The sequence below is a fragment of the Mustelus asterias genome, chromosome 6, assembly GCF_964213995.1.
Source record: "Mustelus asterias chromosome 6, sMusAst1.hap1.1, whole genome shotgun sequence".
In the NCBI taxonomy this organism is placed as follows: domain Eukaryota; kingdom Metazoa; phylum Chordata; class Chondrichthyes; order Carcharhiniformes; family Triakidae; genus Mustelus; species Mustelus asterias.
This window is the reverse complement of record NC_135806.1, coordinates 924,614-943,689: the sequence shown is the minus strand read 5'-3', so window position 1 is coordinate 943,689 and position 19,076 is coordinate 924,614. Positions and strand designations below refer to the sequence as shown.

Here is a 19,076-nt window from a genome sequence, read left to right as displayed (position 1 = left end):
ATAGTCACGATAAAGATCATAGATGAAAGCTTCCTAAAGAGTCTTGCAATACTGGTTCACTCTGTATTCTGTCAACATCCTACTTTATTGCTCTAGCCTCTTATCTACCCTGGCTCTATCAGCATCCTCTCGCTTTCCTTTACTGATATCAGGATTTACCACTTCTGACAACGGCAGGCATTGTTGTGGTCGGGACGCAAAAATTAAACTTCTGTCTCACCTGTGACGGTGCCTAGCAGTGTCGAGGCTGGAAAATCAAGCGCATCTTAGAATGTTACTCGTGAAACAAATAAAATGAGAAAGAAACGAAGATTCTGTCTCTGGAATATATACGTACGGTTGGTTAAAGCATGTCTGAGTTACAATGTCAGGGGGGGGACACAGTGTAAGTTGGGCCCTCGGGTTCACTGCAAGGGGGCTAAGGTTGCCCCAATGATGTGACTCCATGTTAGCTCTTCAGCAACATGCCTGTTGCTCTAAGTTATCATGTCACCAAGTTTGGTTGAGATTGGCAAAAAACTCCCAAGAAGTTTGTAAACTGACATTTCACTTTTTAATATACACGTATAAACATTTAATAAGGACAGCAATCATTTTTTTGAGTTGGGTTTTTCTGAAAGCATAAACTTAATGAGTTGTTAAACAAAGCTTCTTTCTATTCATTGCCTCACTCATTACATTCTATACAATCTATGTCCATGTGCAAGACCCGAATGACATTCCGGCTGGGGTTGATGAGTGGGAAGTAACACTTGTGCCACACAAGTCCCAGGCAATGATCATCTCCAACAAGAGAGAATCCAACCACCTCCCCTTGACATTTAGAAACATAGAAACTAGAAGCAGGAGGAGGCCATTCAGCCCTTTCAGCCTGTTCCGCCATTCATTTTGATCATGGCTGATCATTGAATTCAATATCCTGATCCCCCCTCTTCCCCCATATCTCTTGATCCTTTTAGCCTCAAGGGCAATATCTAATTTCTTCTAGGAATCAGACAACATTTTGGCCTCAACTACATTCACTGGTAGTGAATTCCACTCATTCACCACTCTCTGGGTGAAGAAATTTCTCCTCACCTCAATTCTAAAAGGTTTACCCCTTATCCTCAAACTATGACCCCTAGTTCTGGACTCCCGCACCATTGGGAACATTCTTTCTGAATCTACCCTGTCTAACCCTGTTAGAATTTTATAAGTTTCTATGAGATCCCCCCTCACTCTTCTAAACTCCAGTGAATATAATCCTAACTGACTTAGTCTCTCCTCATATGACAGACCTGCCATCCCAGGAATCAGACTGGTAAACCTTTGCTCTACTCCCTCTATAGCAAGGACATCCGTCCCCAGATAAGGACACCAAAACTGCACACAGTACTCCAGGTGTGGCCTCACCAACACCTATACAATTGCAGCAAAACATCCCTATCCTCAAATCCTCTCGCTATGAAGGCCAACATACCATTTGCCACCTCTACTGCCTGCTATATCTGTGCACTTATTTTCAGCGGCTGATGTACGAGGACACCAAGGTCTCACTGCGTATCCAATTTACACCTATTTAAGTAATAATCTGTCTTCCTATTTTTGCTACCAAAGTGGATAACCTCACATTTATCCACATTATACTGCATCTGCTATGCAGATACCCACACACTCAGCCTGTCCGAATCATGCTGAAGCATCTCTGCATCCTCCTCACAGCTCACCCTCCCACCCAACTTTGTATCATCTGCAAATTTGGAGATAATACATTCAGTTCCCTCTTCCAAATTATTAATATATAATGTGAACAGTTGGGGTTCTAGCACAGATCCCTGTGGAATCCCACTAGTCACTGACTGCCAATCAGAAAAAGACCCATTTATGCCAACTCTTTGCTTCCTATTTGCTAACCAGCTTTCATCCATCTCCAGACATTACCTGCAATCCCACGTACTTTAACTTTACATAGTAGTCTGTTAGAACAAGAACAAAGAACAATATAGCACAGGAACAGGCCCTTCGGTCCTCCAAGCCCATGCCGCTCCCTGGTCCAAAGTAGACCATTCTTTTGTATCCCTCCATTCCCACTCCGTTCATGTGGCTATCTAGATAAGTCTTAAACGTTCCCAGTGTGTCCGCCTCAACCACCTTGCCTGGCAGCGCATTCCAGGCCCCCACCACCCTCTGTGTAAAATATGTCCTTCTGATATCTGTGTTAAACCTCCCCCCTTCACCTTGAACCTATGACCCCTCATGAACGTCACCACCGACCTGGGGAAAAGCTTCCCACCGTTCACCCTATCCTTTCATAATTTTATACACCTCTATTAAGTCTCCCCTCATCCTCCGTCTTTCCAGGGAGAACAACCCCAGTTTACCCAATCTCTCCTCATAACTAAGCCCCTCCATACCAGGCAACATCCTGGTAAACCTCCTCTGTACTCTCTCCAAAGCCTCCACGTCCTTCTGGTAGTGTGGCGACCAGAACTGGACGCAGTATTCCAAATGCAGCCGAACCAACGTTCTATACATCTGCAACATCTGTTGTGTGAGACCTTGTCGAAAGCCTTCTGAAAGTCTAAATAAACCACATCCACTGGTTCTCCTCGGTCAACTCTACTAGTTACATCCTCAAAAAATTCCAATAGATTCATCAAGCATGATTTCCCTTTTGTAAATGCATGTTGACTTTGTCTGATTATAATATCACTGCCTTCCAAATGCTGAGTTATGAAATCCTTGATAATAGACTCTAGCAACTTCCCCAGTACTGACGTTTGGCTCACTGGTCTATAGTTCCCTGTTTTCTCTCTACCACCCTTTTTGAATAGCGGGCTTACATTAACTACCCTCCAATCTGCAGGAACTATTCCAGAGTCCAAAGAATTTTGGAAAATAACCACCAATGGATCTACTATTTCCAGGGCCACTTCATTAAGTACTCTGGGATGAAGATTATTAGGACCTGGAGATTTATCCACCTTCAATCACATCAATTTCCCCAAAACCATTTCTTTACTAATGCTGATTTCCTTCAGCTCCTCACTAAAACATGTTTCTCTCAGCACTTCTGGTACATTATTCATGTCTTCCTTTGCGAAGACTGAAGCAAAGTATGAATTGAATTCCTCGGCCATTTCTTTATTCCCCGTTATGAATTCTCCAGTTTCTGACTGTAAGGGGCCTACATTCGTTTTTGTCAATCTTTTTCTCTTTACATATCTATAGAAACTTTTACAGTCAGTTTTTATGTTCCCCATTAGCTTACTTTCTTCCTCTATTTTCCCTTCTTAATCAATCACTTAGTCCTCCTTTGCTGAATTTTAAACTGCTCCCAATCCTCAGGCCTACTGCTTTTTCTTGCCAATTTGTATGCTTCATCCTTGAATGTGACACTATCTCTAATTTCCCTTGTAAGCCATGGTTTGGCCATAATTCCCTTACCACTCTTGCGCCAAACAGGAATAAACAACTTCTGGAGTTCACCTATTCGTTCTTTAAATGCCTGCCATTGCCTATCCACTGTCTTTCCTTTCAGTAATGTTTCCCAATCCATCATGGCCAATTCATGCTTCATGGAGGTTTCTATTGACGAGCAACATGATAGGAGTGTGATAGAATTCTCACCACTTGCCTGGATGAATGCAGCTCCAACAATACCATCCAGGACAAAGCAGCCCACTTGATTGGCACCCCATCTGCCACCTTCACCATTCACTCTGTCCACCACCAACATTCATTAGCAGCAAAGTGTACTGCAGCAACTTGCCAAGCCTCCTTTGACAGTACCTTCAAAACCCGTGATCACTACCATCTAGAAGGACAAGAGCAGCAGTTACATGGGAACACCACCACCTGTGAGATCCCCTCCAAGCCACTTACTATCCTGACTTGGAAATATATCACTGTTCCTTTGCAGTCGCTGGGTCAAAATCCTGGAACTCCCTCTCTCATCGCACTGAGGGTTTTCCTGAACGAAATGGATAATAGTTGGTTTATGGTGCCTCACCACCACCTTCTTGAGGGTAATTGGGGGTGGAAAACAAAATAGTGGCCTTACCAAGGATTCCCATCTCCAAAGAAAGCAGAAAGAAGAATTGACAGCATTCGTCTGATTCCCAAGCACTGACTGAAAGCCTCAAACTATGTTGCTTTTCATTAGTTTTGGATTAACTAGCTTGTTTTGAGTTAACTTTGCTGTAGTTTAATTGTCAGCACAATTGCAATCTCCTACCGCACAGATGGAGGCTATTCGGCCCATCACACTTTTGAAAGACTTTTCCGGTAAGTCAACAACAAATACAAATCTCAGTTGTCTTGTCACGGATAAATCATCGTTCAAAACTGATACTGCTGCTCCAAGGAGTTTGATTTTAAGGAGTGCCTGAAAGAAGGAGAATGAGTCCGAGAGATAAAGAAGGGAATTCCGGAGCTTGGGCTGTTATAATCCTCGTGAACAGTTGGGGGAGGGGGGTTGGCAATGGCCTCCAAATAAAGACATTATGAACAGTGTTTCACTTTTTGTTACTTTAATGTGAACCAATAAAAAGTAAACTGAATTAACAGGAAAATGACACTTCAAAGAAAAAGGTCAATTTCACTTTGAAATGGCCGATACAAAACAGATATGTCTTACCGAACCGCAAGCACCAGCATCGCTCTCCACACACGCGGCACCCCGGTATGTTGGATCTATCATTTTTCAACTGCATCGAGTCATGTTCACTGACAGCCGTATTCTAACCGAGGTCACCTGCGATGGTCATCACCCAACAGCACACTGCTTCTGCAGAACCTCCATAACTCGGTTCACAACAGATTTCCAGAGACTCCTTTATCCAAATCCTTTCATCAACTCCATTAAGCAGTCTGGTTAGCTCTGGCAAAACTGAAGCATTGTCCAGTTAAATTGTCCACTTCACAATCACTGCTCTGACGCTATCTGCAGTGTTCTGTCCTGTTTAACTATTATACACACTCAGCACCTTAGAAATGTGCCTTCTCTGTTCTCTCTCCTTGTGTCAGTCACACACACGGAGGAATTTTCCCAACCCGCCCGCCATGGGAATGGTAGTGGGTGGAACAGGGACCATACACAGATCCATTGGCCTCAGGGAATGGAGGGATACAAACGATTGGTCTAGTTGGACCAAGGAGCGGCACAGGCTTGGAGGGCTGAAGGGCCTGTTTCCTGTGCTGTACTGTTCTTTGTTCTTTGTTCAGGCAGGATTTTCCGGCTTCGCAGCGAGTGCAGTCGGAAAATCCCACCCATGGCTTTTTGTATGTTAATTTCCTTCCCATTGATACTGCTTCCAGGTCAAGTGTCACCAGCTCACATGGACCAGCACTGCTTATTAGTCGAGAAAATTACAATTGATCTTTTTACAATTGATACAAACCCTGGAAAGTCCTTTACAAACATTCTTAAAACCGATTACAGATTCCACAGACCGATTAAAGAAATTATTAATGTTCCTTACTGTACTGCGGGTCCAGGGAACTGAAGACACAACTGCCAATGGTGGAGTGATGAAAATAGCAAGCTCTCGATTTATTTTCCAGTGCTGCTTTCTGTTTGTCGCCTGAGCAAATCTCAGTTGTTCTGTCTGTTATCATTCGCTGCCTCATTGAGGTGAGATTCTCTATTGAAACACAAGTCTGGCTGTTTTATTTGGATCTCAGACATGATGAGAGTCACGTAGAAGTCACATGACTGACTGCAAGAAGATTATTCTCCTACTACAGAGTTGATACCAACAGTAAAAACGGAATTCAGCATGTTAATACCCTGTTGGTGAAAAAGGTCCTCTGGCAATTGTAATCACCTCCACAGACACACAGCTGTGCTGGCAAACAAGGCCATCCGTGTCCACTTCCCTGGATCCCCCACAAACCCTTCCAACCTCACTCTCTCCTACAAACACCCTCAAGAATAAACTTCTTCCACTGAATCACTTTGAACTGCAAACACCCAACTCGCTATCCTTTGGGCTTCCACTCAGCACAATAATTCCACCATTCAATCTGCTGAACCGTTCTGTGCCCTTATTCCCAAAACTACTTTCTTCTTATTTTCTTCCACATTGTATAGTCCCAATTTACAGTTCCCATGTGTGCTCTCCAAACCCCAGGAATATAAACTTCAGAATACAGGGACTTGGATTCAATTCCGGCCTTGGGTCACTGTCTGTGTGGCGTTTGCATGTTCTCCCCGTGTCCGCGTGGGTTTCCTCTGCGTGCTCCAGTTTCTTCCCACTGTCCAAAGATGTGCAGGTTAGGTGGATTAGTCATGGGAAATGTGTGGGGTTACAGAGAGAGGGCAGGGATGGATGGGCCTGGGTTAAGATGATCTTTCGGACAGTTGGTGCAGATTTGATGGGCTGAATGGCCTCCTACACTGTAAAGATTCTATGATTCTATAAATTCATCCATTGAATTGTCTGTTAGAAGATTTTTGAATCCACATCAAGTTGCATTTAGAAGGGAAGAATTGATCTAAATATATTTTTGCTTGGCAAGTGTTTCACTTGTTTGAACTTTTGGCATCTGCTGAATTCACTTAAACATCTCTGAGATGGCAATGTCCTGTCGCTAATAAACTGAACTTTCTCAAAGGAGCATCAAGTTATTTAGAGAGATGTTTATCCTTGGATTACCTTAATCTTTTCCCTGGTTAGCAGGAAGGGGAGATAATGGAGCCTGAGTTGAAAATGATGTCTTTTTGATGAAAGATTTATTCAACTGAAGCCAAAAATCTAAAAATAAACTTGTGGAAAAGTTCCTCGAAGTCAGAATGTAGACAGATCATCATTTCCATGAGGTTCTCCAGTTATCCCGAAATAATTTAAAGATTTTACAGCAAGGTACAAGTTGTTCTCGAGTTTGATTGTAAATGAGTGGTGGAGCTGTCCTGCATAGAGTTTGGGACAATGGTGAATAGTTTGTGAACTTTGACTAATCTCCAATTCTGGCTGGGAAGGGAAATGCAACCCTAGGATTTGACTGAGTGAGGTGAAGGATTTCAAAAAGCTGGAACGCTATAACGGAAAGAAATCCGAGACACTGATTTCCGAAACGGAATTTGAATTCTTCTGGCCACATGGTTGTAGCAATCTCGAGATGAAATTGACAGCTTGTGTTTTTTCCTCCTCATTGTGGCGTTTATAAATGAGATCGAGTCACTGGAGGGGGTGAATGTAACAGGAGAGTCAGTTCCAAGATAGGTTCCCCCTCTAAGAATAAAGGTGCCTTTGTCAACCGCCTGCAGTAAATTCACTGAGGAAATTGAGGAAGATGCTACGTGGTCACATGCAGCTTTGGCTGTCCGGAAATTGGAAAGTTTTGTCAAAAGGCAAGAATGCCCATAACTTGAAACTGCGCATTGTTGGAATCAGATGGCTAACTGGTCCCAGAGCAGATACAAGGCCTTGTTTGAAAATCGAAAAAATCAAGCTGGTTTTGAACATGTTCTCTGTCTTCTTCATGGTGTTGGTTTTTCTTTCTTTGTCTCTGGGTTCCTGTATCACAAGAACAGAAGAAGGAGGAACATTAGTATGGCCTCTCCACTTGCTCCACCAAACCGTACCATCTCGTCCAAACTTTTACACCAACTCTGCTCTCCTGCCTGCCACTAAAACCCCTTCATTCCCTTAGCGCCAAACATTTTTGATCTCAGACTGGAATATACTCAGTGACTGAGCATCTACGGCTCTCTGGGGCATAAAAAAGCATATGTGAATGTTCCAAAGTACCAGGAACATCACCACTACTCATTCACCTTTTGCTGACAACACATTGTAAACAGTGTAGATGGAAGAGTACAATTACGAAGCGATATTGATAGATTAAATGAATAGACAAATGGATATTAATGTAGGTAAAGTGTGAGTTCATTCTCTTTGGTAGAATAGAGTATTGGCTAAATGGTGGAAAGCTAAAAACAATGAAAGTTCAAAGAGTCTTCGGGTACCAGGTATGCAGAGCATTAAACTGGCATAAACAGGTATTGAAAATAATCAAAAGGTTAATGGAATGCAGAGCAGAGATGAGGCCTAGTTCACAGAGGAATCGAGAGGAATAGAGTACAAGGAGATAAAAGTTATGCTTCATCTATACAAAGCCCTGATTAGACCAAACCTGGGACAGAATTTTACACTTCCCCCGGCGAGTTCTGAGGTGGGGTGGGGGAGTGAAATTTCCTCCGGGTTCCCCTTCGCCCTGAGCTGGTTATGATTTTATGCTAGAGTGGGCAGGGCCTCGAGCGGAAAGCCTGCCCTTGCCCCAGTTAAGGCCCTTGAATGGCCAGGACCTTTTCCCACCCACTAGTGAACAGGTGACAGATCGGGGAAAGGCCTGAAAATTCAACAAAGTTTGATTTTGGGCGGAGAGAGTGTGAGACCGCCTCCATCAGAAGCCCCCTTCTGACTGGGCGCCCTCTCCTTAAGGCCAGTGACCTCTTGGCATTCCTTTGTACTCAGTCTATCCCCTGAGACCCCAGTCACATCCCTGGGGCCATTGAGACCTCCCCAACCCTCCACCATCGGCCCATGCCACTTACCTCTCCTCTGATTCCTGGTCCTTCATTCTCGACAACTCCCTGCAGTGTTTCTTCCCGCCACTGCAGCGCTGTGCCTGGAGGGATTGCAGAGCTGTCAGCCAATGCGATTGGCCATTAGCTCTTTGACCTTCCTCCTGCTGCCATCAGACTTTTGAATGGTCCTACATCTTAAGTTGAACTTTGTCTACACCCTAGCTATGACTGCAACACTACATCCTGCACCCTCTCCTTTCCTTCCCTATGAATGGTATCCACCAACTTGTCTCTGTCCTTCTGAAATTCTTCATCTTCTCACAGATTACAATGATTGTAAGTTTTATATCATCTGCAAACTTTGCAATTGTCCCCTGCACACCGAGATCTAGATCAGCAATATATATCAGGAAAAGCAAAGGTCCCAATACTGACACCTGGGGAACTCCACTACAAACCTTCCTCTAGTCTGATAAATATGTATTAACCATTACTCACTGTTTCCTATTATTCAGCCAATTTTGAATCCACCTTGCTACTGTCTCTTTTATTCCAGGAGCTATAATTTTTCTCAGTAACTAAACTGAGAGAAGATCAGTTTAAGTGGTACTCAGGGGATCTCCAGTACTCAATGAGTGCCTCACCCTCAGCACCTACCAATTGGAGGTTAATTTGGTTTTGATCGGGACTTTCTTTGTGAAGAGACGGGAGCGGAGTTCAGAACTCGCTGGTCACGTACACTGGCATGGTGTGGTGACTTTCCTGCTGAGTAATTTCTCTACAGCAATTCTATCTCTCAGTAACCTGGTAATTTATGAAGAGCAGACTCTGCCACATTAGTGCTGTCGTTGTCTGATGGGTTATTTAACACTGTTTCATGTGTTGTGTTTTCACAGCGTGTCAGTGAAAAGGTTGGTGGTGCGGAAGGAACCAAACTCGATGATGACTTTAAAGAAATGGAAAAGGTGAGTGATCCAGCTGTCCCTCTGTGTCTACAGCTTCATTGTCATTATCCCTGAATATTGAATTCATTCTCTGCCAGGGAGCGTTAGCCACCTCCCATTGTGGGATGTCTACTGTTAGCTTTTCATTTATATTGAAGAAGTAGTTTGTAGGATATCACCCATAACCGAGCGGTGAAAAAAATCGCAGGAGCAAAACGCACAAAATTTTCTGTGGTACCAATTGAATTTGGAACAAAGACTGGCACTCATTGTGTCATAATGATGTAAAAGGTGTTTCCTTAAAGTGGTATGTGTGCATTGTGTATATGCGTGTGCATGCATGCAAATTGTGTGTATGCATGTGTATATTGTGCATGTGTGTTTGTGCATTGCATTGTGTGCATGCGCGCGTGTGCATTACATTGTGTGTGCATGTGTGTATATTGCATTGTGTGTGTGCATGCATTGCATTGTGTGTGTGTGTGTGTTCATTGCATTGTGCATGTGTATATTGTGTGTGCGCGTGTGTGTATTGTGTGTGTGTGTGTGTGTGTGCAGTCTGCCTGTTAGTGTGCAAGTTGTTTAATTTGAAAGTAACCCAAGTTATTCTTAAATTAGGGTTAATTCTCCTGCTGAAAGTTACTTAAGTAGAAGTGATAAAATTATTAGCTAAAGTACAGGTACACAGAATTTTCCCATCCTGCCTGCCGCGGGAATTGTAGCAGAGCGGGGGGACCATGCAAAGGTCCATTGACCTCAGGCAGGATTTTCTGGATTTGGGGCAAGCACGGCTGGAAAATCCCACCCAGAATTTTCCTTCATCGGTGGATTCAATATGTAGAGCAGATACTGGGAGAGAGTAAAAGCTCGTTTCTTTACTAGAGACTTCAGGTACTGACACTGGAAGATTGCCTATTTTTTTCCCATTAGCAGACTAGAGATGATACTTTGGATTTCTTACCCTGTAACTCCTGAATCCGGGAAATCCCAGCTCTCTCATGTGGTTCCTGGCTGTTTCACTGAGAGCTATGTAAGGCTGTTGTCTCGCACACCACGACAAAAATAACTTCTTACAACCTCCTTTAAACAATTCAAAAGCACAAAATGGCTGCTATCCCAACCTGTTGATTTCATATTAGATGTTAGGTTAGCTCCAGTCTGGGGGGGGGCATTGTCCCATCCATTGTCTTTATAGCCAAGAAAATTAACCTTTTAAAAGTTAACTAGAATGGTTTCCATTCTCCGAGGTTTCGGGAGTAAAGATGGAGCCTCCACGGAAGCCAGAATAAGTTTCTGTTTCCCCTTGGGGAAATACAAATTGAATTTCAAATGCTTTCAGGCATATGGATATGTCAACCTGCAATCCACTTGTAGCTTTCTGGAGCATAACCACGGTACAGTTGTAAAAGATCAGGTGACTTATGGCAGCCATCTTTAAGCCCTCTCATGTCCAGTTAAAAGAAACATTAGCCTTTAATTTTGAAAAATCTAGACTATCTCAACTACACGTTTGAAACAAGTGTCAGTTGCCATGTTCTGTGTGTTTTGACCTGTGGTCTGTCCAGCGGAAGGCAGTCACTGGTCAATGGTGAAGAGAAAGAGGAACTGAGAAGTCATAAAGATTTTCATTGCAATTATGAGGATGTATTGTTTTGGCATTTCTCCAATTTCTCTGTTGTGGCTTTAAAAGAAGCCCTGCTTATGTGTCTTAGTGTGTTTTCTGTCAGAGTTACAGCAGAAAGTGGGAGAGACACTGAGGAGACTCACTCCAATGTTGTATACAGGCAGGATGATATTTTTAGGGAGCAGTGATGGGTTACATGTCACATTATGCTTGAACGAAAACCGGTTTGCCATTACATTTCAAAGGTTGTAACTTTAATCAGGAGTGCACAGGTTAGCATGCTAGTCGTAATGTACTAAAGATTTTAACGGAACCATAACTCCAGCAAGCAAAAGAATTGATAAAACCTTGATAAAACAAGGAGCGGCACAGGCTTGGAGGGCCGAAGGGCCTGTTTCCTGTGCTGTACTGTTCTTTGTTCTATAATTTAAAAAAGAAATGAGAGCTTGCTAAATTGTTGTTAAAATGTGGCAAATAATCAGAACTGCTGAATTTCCTTATCTGACATTCCAGGCTTCTCCTGGAGTTTTAAAAAAGAATGAATATAAACAGGGCGCTGAAAAGTTCACATTATTTATTAATAATTTGGAACAGGGAACCGAATGTATAACCTCCAAATTTACAGATGATACAAGTTGGGTGAGAGGGTGAGCTGTGAGGAGGATGCAGAGTTGCTTCAGCGTGATTTGGACAGGCTGAGTGTGTGGGTATCTGCATGACAGATGTAGTATAATGTGGATAAATGTCAGGTTATTCACTTTGGGAGCAGTAACAGACAGATTATTACTTGAATGGGTGTAAATTGAGAGAAGTGGATACTCAGTGAGACCTTGGAGTCCTCGTGCATCAGCCACTGAAAGTAAGCGCGCAGGTACAGCAGGCAGAAAAGAAGGCAAATGGTATGTTGGCCTTCATAGCGAGAGGATTTGAGTATAGGGATCGGGATGTTTTGCTGCAATTGTGTAGGGCTTGGTGAGGCCACATATGGAATACTATGTGCAGCTTTGGTGTCGTTATCTGAGGAAGGATGTCCTTGCTATAGAGGGAGTACAGCGAAGGTTTACTAGGCTGATTCCTGGGATGACAGGTCTGTCATATGAGGAGAGATTAAGTCAGTTAGGATTATGTTCACTGGAGTTTAGGAGAGTGAGGGGGGATCTCATAGAAACTTATAAAATTCTAACAGGGTTAGACAGGGTAGATTCAGAAAGAATGTTCCAAATGGCGGGGGAGTCTAGAACTAGGGGTCATAGTTTGCGGATAAGAATAAACCTTTTAGAACTGAGGTGAAGAGAAATTTCTTCACCCAGAGGGCGGTGATTGTGTGGAATTCACTCCCACAGAATGTAGCTGAGGCCAAAACGTTGTCTGATTTCAAGTAGAAATTAGATCTCGCTCTTGGAGCTAAAGGGTCAAGGGATGTGGGAGGAAGGGGGGAATCAGGACATTGAATTCAATGATCAGCCATGATCAAAATGAATGGTGGAGCAGGCTCGAAGGGCTGAATGGCCTCCTCTTGCTTCTAATTTCTATGTTTCTATGCAATATTATGTTTAAAATAAAGAATACGGGAGACAGCTGGGGAATTGGGAAGGAGTAATGCTGGGCTTGGACTGTGAAAGAATGAAGGAACTGGCCAGGGTTAGGAATTGGAATGGAGTGGAGGACTTTACAATCGATGTAGATTTGAACATGATGCTGATATAGGGACGAGGAATAAGAGGTGATGAACATTTGGTGTTCTGACCAAGTGCAATGAAGTTGCTTAAATGCAATTTGCCATCAATATGTATCTGTTTCCTCGGCCAATTCACTATTGCTTTGAATGAAATTGCTACAGCTTTTGGCCACTCATTAGCAAGTTCTACTGACTTCCCACCCTTATTCACACATCCTCGGAATTTCTGCACACGTTTACCTCAGTGGCATCTGAAATGAGGGTGTTAATCAGCTGCAATGTGGTATTGACGTGATTGAAAAACTGTCCAGCAAGAGGCAGCGACAAGTTGAGTGATTTGATAGCGTGTTGTAACTGACTGTTTTAATCGCATGTTCAATGAGTGAGTTTGGGGAGGCAGAGGGGCTGGTTGTGGCGGAATAAAGAAGGTTAAGACAGTTTCCTTCCCATTCCATTCGCTCCCCCTACTCAGTTCTACCCGTCATCGTTTACCTGAGGGATTCTGCTGCTGTTGTGGTGGTGAAGGAGTTAGTAAAGGCGGATACCTCAAGGCTAAGAGATGGCAGCTTTCAGTCACACTGAAGATTTGGGGAAACACTATGAAAGACGTGGAAGAAAACAAAATGTGATTCAACTGTTGCCCTGAAAAAGGTGGGTTCCTGAGGGTATGTGATGTGAAAGAATGGTGTCACAGCAAAGAAGCAGACAGACTCCAAATTACTCATGTAAAATGAAAGAGCAGATCAAACAATATGGGGCACCCTGAATGAATGGGGAAGAGATTAATCACAGGGGAAGACTCCAATTTCAGATTGAATTAAGGGCTATTGCCACCAAGGATTTTATAGATGGAAGATGCTCAATGTTCTAAGTGTAACTACTGATTAATGTTGACTTAACCTCTCAACTGGGTTTGCACATTTACTCTTCATGCATCTGCTCTGTAGCTGACACAGTGATGTTTCCTTGCAAATTACATTCTGTTTGTTGTTAACAAAGTGAAGATCTGTGCTCAGCAACTAAATAATGCAGGTTCTTTTTCTTCAATACACTTAAACATGAAATAATATTCAGTTTAGTAAAGCGTTGATTGAAGCAATCACCCCAGATATTTCTAACTGTTATCAGCAAGAATGCATTGACAGGTCTATGGGTGGAATTTTCCAGCCTCTCCTGCAAGTGTGAGGTTATCCACTTTGGAAGGAATAATAGTAAAATGGACTATTGTTTAAACGGTGAAAAATTACAACATGCTATTGTGCAGAGGGACCTGGGGTCCTTGTGCATGAGTCACAAAAACTCAGTTTGCAGGTGCAGCAGGTAATCAAGAAGGCAAATGGAATGTTGGCCTTTATCGTGAGACGGATGGAGTATAAAAGCAGGGAGGTTATGCTGCAACTGTACAGGGTACTGGTGAGGCCGCACCTAGAGTACTGTGTGCAATTTTGGTCCCCTTATTTAAGAAAGGATATATTAGCTTTGGAGGGGGTACAGAGAAGGTTCACCAGGTTGCTTCCGGAGATGAGGGGGTTAGCTTATGAGGAGAGATTGAGTAGACTGGGCCTGTACTCATTGGAGTTTAGAAGGTTGAGGGGAGATCTTATAGAGACATATAAGATAATGAAGGGGCTAGACAGGGTAGAAGCAGCGAGGTTATTTCCACTTACAATGGAAACAAGAACTAGGGGGCATAGCCTCAAAATACGGGGGAGTCAATTTAGAAGAGTTGAGGAGGAACTTCTTCTCCCAGAGGGTAGTGAATCTTTGGAATTCTCTGCCCTATGAAGCAGTAGAGGCTACCTCGTTAAATGTGTTTAAGTCACAGATAGATAGATTTTTAACCATTATGGGAATTAAGGGTTATGGGGAGCGGGCGGGTAAGTGGAACTGAACCCACTATCAGATCAGCCATGATCTTATTGAATGGCGGGGCAGGCTCGGGGGGCAGATGGCCGACTCCTGCTCCTATTTCTTATGTTCTTATGTTCTGCCAGTGGGATTTTCTGGTCTCACTGAAGGCGGTGGATTTTTGAACAACTCACCACATTTTCCGGCCCAGCCCTCGCTGCAAGGGGCCGTAACATCCTGTCCGATATGTAGATTTGTGCAGTAGTACAAAGGAACTAAACAACAACTAACACAATCCAGTGCTGACCATTGAAATCAAACATCACTGAACAAAAACCCAGTCACTATTCTGTAAATCATCTGAAAATTCCTGCCAGAATTGTTGCTCTTTTATGCTACTGCATGTAAAACTGACCTGACTTTCCACAAGAAGGAAGAAGCCTTTGTGGGAATTTAAACTGTAATTGAATACAACACTTCTGAAAGACAGATCCAAAATCCTGAAGATTGACCGAAACCCCGACAGAACATTGAGCGAGTCTGCGAAACGCTAGAATTAACTGACATTTCACTTGTATAATTACACAGCTGGTGTGAATTCAACTTTGTTTTATGTTTCACTAACATGTTTGGGGGCACAATGTCTTATCTTTAGATAGGTTTCTGGTCAATTATTACCACGTTCCTTTTGTTCAGGAATGACAGCAATTGATATTTGATCTGTTGAGATTGTTAAAATGCTGAAAGCTGAGGATGAGCACAGCCAGGACATTTAGATTTCACAATTTTCTGCATATGTGAATCCAAATCCAAATCTATAGATTCAATCTCAACTGCCAACTCAAAAACTCTGTTGATCAATGAGGTATGCACAGCGAAGAGATCCTTCTCTGTAACAAGCTAATCAACTTACCCACTCCAATAAAGATTCAAGCTAAGCGACCGATGACAGCTGCAGCCACACCTCAAACCTGGCTCCTTAATGGTTTGTGTGGATGAGTTGCACGTGGAGGAACCTTGCTGGGACATTGGGACAGCTGGACTGCAGCACGGATTCCAAATCTCAATGTTTAGTAAATTCCCAGTTAAAATTTGCACTCTGTTATACTCGTACAAAACACACAAACCTCTAAGTCGCACTGACGTCCTTTGCCAGTCTCATCTAGAATGATCACAGTTGGAACATGGACCAGCAGAGTTTGTAGCTTGAAATAGCTTCTGAGGAAAATATGTTCCAGGACTGGAAAACAAAGCTGGTTATTCTGAAAGGTGACTGTTATGCTTTGAAACAAGATGATTTGTATTTTTAGAGTCCTGTTACTTTCCACAGTTGTAATCTGCACATTCGAGTCAATGCTTTTGGTGGGGAGCTGTGCTGAAAAGGAGACATTTGGGCGGCACGGTGGCACACTGGTTCACACTGCTGCTTCACAGCGCAAGGGTCCCGGGTTCGATTCCCGGCTTGGGTCACTGTCTGTGTGGAGTTTGCACATTTTTCCCGTGTCTGCGTGGGTTTCCTTCGGGTGCTCCTGTTTCCTCCCACAGTCCAAAGGTGTGCGGGTTAGGTGGATTGCCCCTTAATGCACAGCTCCCTTTTGGGATCATGGGGTTTTACCAGATTGTTGGTGAATAATTCACCTCTGTCGAAAAGTTAGAGGTTCATGATACTGCAATTGAACTTCATGAGTAGAATTTAACTACATTCCAAGCCAGGTGCGCGAGTTAGATCTGATGTTCCTGTGAATGCGACATACTATAAACAATCCAAAATCAGCCGCTGTTTCAGTAACCAATCACAATCCTCTGCCTGCGGACTGCATGTGTGGAGACGTCAGGGGAGGATTGTAATAGGCTGAGTGAGAAGGTCATTGACGGCCTGATGGCATGCTGGAGTCCGAGCTCACTGATAGAATATGGCTGGTCAGAGAGGGACCAGAGAATGGTGAGCACATCAACTGGATCCCAAAAGGAATGCACCCCTTCAGGAGAGAAGGCGAGGAAAATGAAGGAAAAACAAAAATACCACCGGGAATGTGGTGATCGGTGATGGTGGGTGTCGAGAAATCAAAAACCGATTCTTGATCAGAAATGTTCCTTTCCTCAACTCGAGGATAATCAGTTCCAGTCTGTGGAATTACTTTGGTTACTGTTCTGTAGAAGTATGGAATAGAATCCCTATAGTGCAGAAGGAGGCCATTTGGCCCATCAAGCCTGTACAGTCAACAGTCCCAGCCAGGTCCTATCCCAATAACCTCACACATTTGGCAGCATCCATAAGGAGAGAAAAGAGCTGACCGTTCGAGTCCAGACTTTGACAAAGGGTCATCTGGACTTGAAACGTCAGCTCTTTTCTCTCTTTACAGATGCTGCCAGACCTGCTGAGATTTTCCAGCATTTTCTCTCTTGGTTTCAGATTCCAGCATCCGCAGTAATTTGCTTTTAACCCCACATATTTACCCTGCTAGTCACCCTGACACTAAGGGGAAATTTAGCATGCCCAATCCACCTAGCCTGCACACCTTTGGACTGTGAGAGGAAACCGGAGCACCCGGAGGAAACCCATGCAGACACAGGGAGAATGTACAAACAGGACACAGACAGTGACCCAAGCTGGGAATTGAACCTGGGTCCCTGGCATTGCTAACCACTGTGCCACCCTGTGCCAGCCAGCCCAATGTAACCTAACTGCAAGGTAACTTTTGACTGATTTTGCAACTTAGTGTTGCAATTTGTAAAATTGTCGAACAAACCGAAAGCCTGGCCCTCTCATCCCAAAACACAGGGAGTCTTGTTCTCTTGCTGCTGTGATACAGAGTCTGTACTGAGTGCAGTGGGTCACTTGCCTCTCCATTCATTTGCCTTTGATGTGTTTCTGGTTTTCAGAAGGTGGATGTTACCAGCCGGGCAGTGATGGAAATAATGACCAAAACGACAGAATATCTGCAGCCCAATCCAGGTAACCTATCACCACATGTCGGTTCGCTGTGTGGACATTATCAATCATTCTCTCTGGATTAGCGTGACATCACGACTGAAAAAATAAATCTACAAATGTCTGAGGTGTGTGCGGTGGGTCGTTTCCGCTCCTCTCGACCCTGCTGCATCCTCACATGTTCTCAAATACATTACGCAAAATGGCAGAGGTCCTTGTAGTTAAATCCTCTTGAACTGAGAAATGTTTCACTGTGATTTGCTGATTTAAGTGATGTCACGTGGTTGACTTTGTACTGTTCCCTCTGATTTATAACAGATCCCAGTCGTTTGAGCAGATTGTATAGAGCACATAGTGACACAGGTCATCAAGAAGCAGCACTCTGCTGATCCCTGGAATAATCCCTGCAGCAGGTTCAAGGCGGAGGCTCACCACCACCTTCTTAAGTGGCAATGAGGGATGGGCAATAAATGCTGGCCTGGCCAGCGACGCCCAGATCTGTGAAAGAATAAAACAAAATAAACCATTTAACATGTAAACCCTTCCATCCAATCTGTGCCTCCCATAGATGCGATCTGATCTATAATCCTGAAATCAAATAGGTTTCAATTGTATGAAAAACATTCAAAATCTACTTGTAAAGGAAGCAGAAAGATTCAGAGGGAAGCAATGCTGATGATGGATGAGTTAAATCAGACAATATATTCACTCACATCAGAGTCATTATTTCTATTGATGGGCCATGTAGTTTGAGGTAGCAAAGGCGAGGTGATGAATGAATACTTTTCTTCAGTGTTCACCAAGGAGAGGGGCCATGTTTTTGAGGAAGAGAAGGTGTTACAGGCTAATAGGCTGGAGGAAATAGATGTTCGGAGGGAGGATGTCCTGGCAGTTTTGAATAAACTGAAGGTTGATAAGTCCCCTGGGCCTGATGAGATATATCCTAGGATTCTTTGGGAGGCAAGGGATGAGATTGCAGAGCCTTTGGCTTTGATCTTTGGGTCCTCACTGTCCACGGGGATGGTGCCAGAGGACTGGAGAGTGGCGAATGTTGTTCCTCTGTTTAAGAAAGGGAATAGAAATGACCCTGGTAATTATAGGCCGGTTAGTCTTACTTCGGTGGTTGGTAAATTGATGGAAAAGGTCGTTAGGGATGGGATTTATGACCATTTAGAAAGATGCGGATTAATCCGGGATAGTCAGCACGGATTCGTGAAGGGCAAGCCGTGCCTCACAAATTTGATAGAATTTTTTGAGGAGGTAACTAAGTGTGTTGATGAAGGTAGGGCAGTTGATGTCATATACATGGATTTTAGTAAGGCGTTTGATAAGGTCCCCCATGGTCGGCTTATGATGAAAGCGAGGAGGTGTGGGATAGAGGGAAAGTTGGCCAATTGGATAGGTAACTGGCTGTCTGATCGAAGACAGAGGGTGGTGGTGGATGGAAAATTTTCGGATTGGAGGCAGATTGCTAGCGGAGTGCCACAGGGATCAGTGCTTGGTCCTCTGCTCTTTGTGATTTTTATTAATGACTTAGA

General features: G+C 43.6%; 1 protein-coding gene across 1 annotated transcript in view; it reads left to right on the top strand.

Moving 5' to 3' along the window:
- Positions 1-19,076, top strand: part of sh3gl2b (SH3 domain containing GRB2 like 2b, endophilin A1) — a 157,262-nt gene that overhangs the window by 109,084 nt on the left and 29,102 nt on the right. The window contains exons 2-3 of the mRNA XM_078215312.1: positions 9,409-9,477; positions 17,490-17,562. Coding sequence (XP_078071438.1) covers positions 9,409-9,477; positions 17,490-17,562 — 142 coding nt within the window. The remainder of the gene's footprint in view (positions 1-9,408; positions 9,478-17,489; positions 17,563-19,076) is intronic.